At 35.7% G+C, this 8,141-nt stretch overlaps 2 protein-coding genes across 2 annotated transcripts in view; both read right to left on the bottom strand.

Annotated features, from left to right (window-relative positions):
- Window positions 1-1,586: 1,586 nt before the first annotated feature.
- LOC100724547 (periphilin-1-like) lies at window positions 1,587-2,672 on the bottom strand. The gene has a single exon (XM_063245583.1). It carries the CDS (start codon window positions 2,670-2,672, stop codon window positions 1,587-1,589), a length of 1,086 nt encoding a protein of 361 aa, XP_063101653.1.
- Window position 2,673: 1 nt separating this feature from the next.
- The window catches only part of LOC134475323 (periphilin-1-like), a 31,187-nt gene continuing 25,719 nt past the window's right edge, over window positions 2,674-8,141 (bottom strand). The window contains exon 3 of the mRNA XM_063245582.1: window positions 2,674-2,829. Coding sequence (XP_063101652.1) covers window positions 2,674-2,829 — 156 coding nt within the window. The remainder of the gene's footprint in view (window positions 2,830-8,141) is intronic.

Genomic DNA, 8,141 nt, shown 5'->3' with positions numbered 1-8,141 from the left:
ATTTAAGTGTTGCCTTAAATTAGTTTCTAAAATTGAGAAATGACATAACAATGATTTTGCACATAGGATCCATTAAAACTGTACTGCTCTGTCCAATTTTAATATAATTTTACTGTGCTTTGTAGTAGCTCTTTACATAATATCAAGAGACCACGAAAAGTGATATCAAAAGAGTAGAAAGGGAAGGACAAAAAGATTAAAGTAGAGAAATAATGATAAAACATTATTTCTTCTAATGCCACAGAATCATATATTTTGATTTAGTGCCCCTAGGTTGCTGGAAAAAACTAGGAAACAAGTAAACTAGTAAACTCTCACAATGATCCCAGTAAAGATTTTTTATCTCTGATTTTTGGCTCACTCATGACGGTCTATTTACCCAGATGTCTTGGTAAGGGGTTATGTGCCGGGATTACTGTCTATTTTGCTATGTTTTTCTCCAATAAGCCTCACAAAAGACTCAGTATAAATTATATATTTTGGTTCAGTGCCACTGAGTTGCTGGAAGAAGCCAGGAAATAAGTGAACTGTCCCAAAGATCCTAGTTAAGATTCTTAAATAATCTGTGATTTGATGGCTCCTTCATGAATGACTACTTACCCAGACTGCTACGAAAGGGGTACTGTGCAGCGTTTACTGTCTGTTTTGCTGACTTTCTCCAAAAGAACACTTAGGACACACTAAATAGCTCTCAAAGTTACCAAAAGAAAGAACTCACAAGATTCAAAAGTCACTCTCCCAAATCTATAAATGATTTCATTCCATGAATTGTATTAATGATGACTGAGATAGGTAATATGGCTTAATAAAAACAAAACACTTGTAATCTTACATATTTAAAGTTTTTTCCTCAATTGCTCAAAAGGATTTTCAAATGCTCCTCACTTTCCATCTCAGAACACTCCTTCTCTTAGTCTTGTACATGAAACTAAGACATCAGGGTACTTAAAAGTTTTAGCAATATTTTAATAGATGGGACATACTGATTTCATTTACTAAGTAAAAGGTTTTATTCTGATATAATTCGGGGATTTTAAGCTTTGTGTTAACACTGAATGAGAATTATTCTCCAAAGAAATATCCTCTAAGATACTAAAGCATCGAATTATTGTGATAAATTTTTAGCATATCAAAACTTGTGAATCTTAAGACAAGAAAGAAATAAGTTAATAAAAATCACAAATCAGAACTCCAATATTGCCACATGGAAACACTCAAGATGAAATATAAAAAGACTAACAATGTTCAGGTGCGATGATTTCTAAACTGGAAATTACACTCATTAGTTCAAATGAATCACACACTTGTGAGATTATGCAACACGTAAAAGTATAGAAAACTGCCCTCCAGGAATGCTTTTTCAAAGTGTAACCAATTAACTAACCATCATTATGGGAGTGGAAGAGGTATACACATTAGTGGATATAACATGGAATAAAACCAAAGTCAAATATTTTAAACAGACAGTGTTAGATCTTTATTTGATAGGGGAAACTCATAAATATTTCTCTTCATTGCAAACAGTCCATACATTAAGGATTTTAAGATTGCTGGAATAAAATAATGAATTTTATTCTGACTGATTACTATAGCCCCTGAGAAGACTCTCCACTATCTTGAGAAGCATGATATTCTGCAATAAAATCTTTGAGATCTTTAAGAAGCCGGTCACCTATTTCTTGTAAAATTTGCCTCAGTGCAAACTGTATAGGGCTTTCTAGTGAACAATCCTTTTCCATCAAGTTTCTCACCACCATCTCATAAGTTTCACTGTATAGTTGGTAAAGGTCTTGAATCTCTTTGACTTTTGAGTCTATTGATTTAAAGGAACTGCCGAGCTGACTATCTTCAGATCCTTCTGTGCTGTCTTCTGCATCTGCTGGTGGCGGGACTGGATGCTTCCTGAATAATGGTCTTGTAAGTTCCTCCTCGAATTCAGAGATGCCGCTTTCCTGTGATGCCTCAGAGGTTTGGGCAGCCCACGCCCTTACAGCTTCACAAAGCTCCTTTTCAGGTAGCTTGCTGGATTTTTCTTTGAACACCTTTGATGAAGTAGCTGGTTCAGAAATTCGGAGAGAAATGTACCTTGATGTGTCCAACTTCACGACCCTTCTTTCTTCTCTTCTATGCTGAGGCTGTTCAAAAGAGTAATTTTCTCCTTGGACTGGAGTGGCCCACCTGCTACTGACAGGAGAAGCTTCTTGGCCTAAGAGTGACTCTCCAAAAAATGTAGGATCCTTTGTATGAGGAGACTGGTCTTTGCCATACTTGGAAGAGTAGAAACTTTGTCTTGTCCAGCTCTCTCTCTCGTCCCTGTTATAACTCTGGTGGCTTGCAGAAGGATTGTATCTTGACCATTGATTGCCAGCTTCATCTCCTTTCTGAGGTGGAACACTTCTTTGAACAGGAGCAGATGTTCGGCCCTTGTCATATTCTTGGTGACCGGCTAAACTGTAATATCTTTTGTAGCTTCCTTCACCAGGACTGTCTAGCAGTCGTGCTTTCTCCCCACACAGCGGTGGTGTCTTTCGTAGTGGTCGTTGGCTTCCCAGCTGTGGTGGCTGCCTTGGCACATTGTTAAATATGCTAAGGTAGCGTTCCCTGGGAAGACTCTGAGGTGGTCCTCGTTTTCTAGTAAGTCTTTGGTTGTCATGTCGTCCGTTAGACCACATGTCATGTCTTCTGTCCGCCAGTATACACGGTACAAACGCCAGGGGCCTCTGGCTCTGCGGCCTGGGCCTCGCCTCCTCCACTCTCTGAGGAGACACTTCCGGGGACCTTGGTGACGTCAGCCTTTATTGGCTTGCATTCTGTCTTTATTACGACTTTCTAGAATTTTGAATACGAAGTTTCATGACGTTCCCTTTGACCATATTTATTTGGGTCTTAAATACCTCATTTACTTAAGTGTTAAATAAAGTTTTTGGATTTGAAACATTGTCTGCAACGATATTAGCTAACAGAATTTCATAACTTTAGTTTCCTTTTCCAACACTTCCTTGACACAGTAATTCATTGGATTGATATTTTAGATTCACCTAGCAGAGGTATCCACCTTTCAAAGATTTTTGTTTTTAGAGCATCACTGAGTAAGTGATCTACTAAAGTCATCATTGGTATGCATGCGATTTTAAATTTACTGCATTTCCCACTTAATACATTTTGATGCAAATTTCTTTCTATTATTCATCATTTGTTCAGCTCTTGACAAGAAAATTAGAACTTACTGGTGTTGATTCTGGTGATTTGCTACCCCATTTCAGCAAAACAGTTTGTTTTTGATACCTGTGCTATCCAAGAGCAACTGTTGGTGAATACTGAAGTATTAGTGACACTATTCTTGTCATCAGATCCTGATACATTCTCCATGAATTGTGTTATCTATAGGTGTGGCTTTCTGACATGTTTTGAATTCCCATGAATTCTGTTTAATTCTATGCCATAAGCACTATTTTTTTTATCTTAATATGAAACTCAGGTTCTTCACACTGAGCTTCACCTCCTGCCCTTTATATTAGTTTTTATTGATTATTATTATTTTTTAATTGTGTCTTTGTCAGTGATTGTGCTGAGAAACTTTGGTTTAAATTGTATTTGCCTTCCTCCATATCTGCTAAGTTGGATTAGAAACACGAAACACCTCACTTGACTAGAATCTGTAGCTCATTTTTAATCTGTTTTTTTGTTTGTTTGTTTGTTTGAACTTGAACTCATGTAGCCAAAGCTTGCCTTGAATTCATGGGGATTCTCATGTTGCAGTACCTCAAATTCTAGGAATACACATGTGTACCACCTTTCAAGCTGAATCTGTAGTTCTTTAGTAAAATGGACATTAATATTCCTTATTAATGTCTCATTCAAATCAGTTTTTGTGTCTTTTTAATCTCATTGATAAAATTATTAGTTAAATCTTTTGTCTGCTTATATTCTCTTTGAGCTCCTAAAGTATCTTTCTAATTTGTTCATATATTATTCTCTGATTTCTTCAAATGTTTGGCGTTTGAGGTCTTAGTCTGAGACTTATCTGCTGTATGATGCCCATGACAAGACCTGTTGAACATTCATCACTTTTTGAGGCATCATTTTGCTTTGTTTTTGTCATGATTCTTGTACTTGGTTAAATGTTGCCTATCAGTAGGGTTTGTAAACTCTGCCACTATTGTGGAGATGTTCAGCTTCATAAAGGGTCTGTTTCCACTCTGTGAATAGGCAGAAAAGACCTCCTCACTTAGAAATCAATGTTGACTGTTGATGGGCAGAGAGAGTGCACATAGACCTAGAACTCACTAGAGTTTAGGACCATGGTGGGGAGAAACTCCTCTGACAGATCACCTGTGTCCTTTTTCCACCCTTTGTACCCACTGGTCACAGTTCCTTGCAGTAACCCTTTGTGATTCTCACTGTCTTACAGATCCCTCAATGTCTGGTTCCACCTCCCTGACTAGGACAGTGCACTTTGTTCTTCTCTGTCCCGAGACTGACTGGTCTTAACTTAGCCACTGCCCTCTAAGTATGTTTGTGGCTTCCTCCAGGACTCTTTATTCAAATAAAAACCATCACAACAACAGTAACACAGTTTTAAAACAGGCTAGAAGGAGAGTAACAATAACGAATACATTGCATAGACTTATATTCATAGTAGTTCTTCAAAGTACAAGGTACAGGCATGAAAAACTGTCCAGAAAATTTCTAGCATAACAGTTTCCCCTCAATAAACCAAATGAAACTGGCTATAAAAGTAGCTTCATTCTCTTGTGTTTGTATATATTTCTCTTTCCTTCCTTTCACCTTTCTCCCTTAATTTTTTTGTTTGTTTGCTTTGGAGAGTTTCTGCCCTAATCACAATAACTACTTTACTACTTAACATTGTTTACTCTTTCTAATTCTCACTCTATTGAGACTGTATAATATTTACACATGTCATTCTGGTGTATTTCACTTACAACTGTCGTCCTTGTTGCCTCTCTTTCCCTATAAACATCTCAAGTTTTTCTTAATTGCTAATACACACACACACACACACACACACACACACACACACACACACGCCTGCACGCACACAATCATACACACACAGGCACACATCCATTAATCATTCCTCAGTTGATGGGCATTTGGCGTGTTTCCAAGATGTAGCTAATAAAAACTGTGCTTCTATAAACTTGGTTTCTCATATATTGCTGTGGCTCAGTGTTTTTATCCTCCTACGAATATACACCAGATGGAAACAGCTGGGACAAATTAGGCTTCCAATCCTGGTTTATTGAGAAATCTCTACACTGATTTTCAGAATGGTTGCATTGATCTACAATCACAAGTCGAGAAGAGTTCCTATTCCCCCACAGCTCCACCAACATTTCTTATTAGTTATTTTCTTGGTGATAACCTTTCTTTCTGGAGTGAGATGTAATCTCCAGCAATTTTAATTTACAAGGCTGGAATGATCAAAAATAATGAACACTTTTTCACATATTTATTTACTATTTGTATTCCTTCATCGCAGAGGTGTGCATTCTTGTGGGATGCCCATTTTTGAATTGGCTTTTTGAATGTAGGAGACCTGATTTTTTTCCAATCTTTATATGCTCTTGACACAGGTCTTTTGTCTGAGGGACAACTGACTATAATTTTTTTCCCATTGTAGATTGTCTTTTCACTTTGCTGGTGATTTCTTTTGTTGTGTAAAACTTTTTAAGAAGGTGAGATCACATTTATTTTTTTTCTGTGTTGTCTGACTTTCATTCATTAAGTTTCTGCCTACACTTCTGTCTTCAACAAGTCTACCTATTGTCTCTTCCAGTACATTATTGCTGTGTTTTAATATTTAGATCTTTGATCCATTTTGACTTCACTTTAGTGCATGGAGACAAACATCTTTCTAGTTTTAGTCTTTGGTATGTGGAAAGACAGGTTTTATTTTTTTTTTTTTTAATTTATTTTTTTTTCCAGCCCCTTTCCTTCCAAGTTTCTTATCATCTATCTTTTCTTTTGATCCTTAAATTATTTATATTTTGGGCCTATCATACAGATAAATGTGCGATACTGTATTTAACATTTTGTCTCTGCTTTATTTCACTTTGCATTGTGGCTTCTAGTTTCATCCACTTTTCTGAAAATGAGTCTAATTTACCTATCACAGCTCTGTATTAAATCTAGATTAATGTAATTTAAGTGTATAGCTTTGTAGTATTAACTAAATTCACATGCTTTTTCTACTAATCTACAGAGCAATTTCATCTTACAAAACTCAAACTCTTCTGTACTTATTAAACAATTTTTTCCACTGTATGTTTGCGATGGCCCCTGCCATCATTTTAAAAGATTTTTCTTGTACAACTAACTACTTGGAGTTCCTGTAGCTTACAGTCAACTTGAGATTTGGATACCTATCCATAGTATATTATCTTTTTCTTTTTAATCTCCTTCCCATTCTCTCCTATTCCCTCCCTCATTCTTTAAACACTCCATCCCATTTCTTATTATTGTTGATATTATTAATCTTAACTAGCGTTTTGGCATGTGGTAGTTACAGTAACTGAGATCGTTAGGTTCTTGAAAATGACTTATCTTTATTCTACTTATTTCCCCTTCCCTTCCTAACCCCTCACTCTTTTTACCATTGGACCAAATCCGTGCAGCAAGAGATTCATCTCCTTGTCCCTTTCTGTCCACCCTTCTTAATCCTTTTGTTTGTACATTACAACAACTCATTGAGACATATAATATGATATTTAAGCTTGTGTGTCAGGTTTATTTCACTTCACATATTTTCCAGGTGCATCCGTTTTCTTACAACTGTCTCAAGTCTGTTACTTTTAATAGGAGGACACTATCACTTTATATCTAGATACCACATTTTCCTTAACCAGTAATCTGTTGTTCTGTATGCAGTCTGTTGCCAAGATTAAGCTTTTACAAACTGTGCTGCTATACATATTGATATGCGAGTATTGCTGTACTATAATATGGTAAGCTTTGTGGGGAAGATTTTTATCAAGAGCACAGTTGGCTCATATGTAATTTCTATTTTCTATTCGTTGAGAAATCTTTATACTCATTTCTTTACAGTTTGTACTACTTTATATTTCAATCAACAGTGAAAGAGGATTCCTTTTTCATCACAAATGCCGTAGCATGTGTTATTTTATTTCTTAATTGATCACTGTTCTTTCTGGAGTGAGGTGGGATTTTACCATTTTGTTATTTGTATTTCTCTGATGGCCAGAGATGTTGAGCATTTTTTCATATACTTGTTAACTATCTGTACTTCTTTCTCTTTGAGTTTCTGTTCATTTTTCTTGTCCATTTGTTGACTGGATCTTTAATTTTGCCTGGTTTAATGTTTTTGAATACTTTTATATTCTAGATATTATATATCTGTCTGAGGAACAGCAGGCAAAATTTTTCCCATTCTGTTTTCTCTTCACTCTACAGTATTTTTTGTTTGGTTTTGTTTTGTTGCTATACAGAAGCTTTGAGGTCTTATTCAATACATTTTATTGGGTCTCAATGTGATTTTTTTGTGCTTTTGACCTACTAAGAAGAGCACAGAACCAGAGTTTTGTCATTTTTTAAATAATAGTATTTTATATACATAATGTACGCTTTTGTCACACCTGAAAAACTTCTGATATCATTTCATACTTTTTTCTTCGAAGATACTAGGGTCCATATTGAGTAACATTCCTAGCCCTCTTTTATTTTTTTTTTTTTTAAACAGATGCTCCTTGTGTTTTCTAGGTTGTGCTTGAACTTGCAGTCCTCCTGCCTCAACCTGCACAATGTTGTGATTGTAGGAGCTGGCACTTCATGTGTTTTACTACTGAAATAATCTCAATGAATGCCTTATAATATTGGTCCTTGGCATTAAAATTTTCAGTTAGAATTCTGATAGGACAGTCAAATATATTTGACTTTGTGTTTCCTCTTTGTTTTTAGAAGTTCCCAGAAAGATATAGATTGTTTAAAATGGCATATCATTTATTGCAAGAAACTCAGTATGATATATTTTATTTTTCAATTGAATTTTTGTCAAGCTTGCAAAGGACGTAGAATTAGAAGAAAATCAACAGACTGAAACAAAACAATAGTTGCCACACTAAGGTTCAAAAAGATTTTTCTAGTAAAAACAAGGTAATAAT

This window comes from Cavia porcellus, unplaced genomic scaffold (assembly GCF_034190915.1).
Source record: "Cavia porcellus strain 051 isolate PalLab524CR breed Dunkin Hartley unplaced genomic scaffold, mCavPor4.1 scaffold_3, whole genome shotgun sequence".
Classification (NCBI taxonomy): Eukaryota; Metazoa; Chordata; class Mammalia; order Rodentia; family Caviidae; genus Cavia; species Cavia porcellus.
Note: the sequence above shows the minus strand (reverse complement) of the source record. Positions and strands in the feature narration are given on the sequence as shown.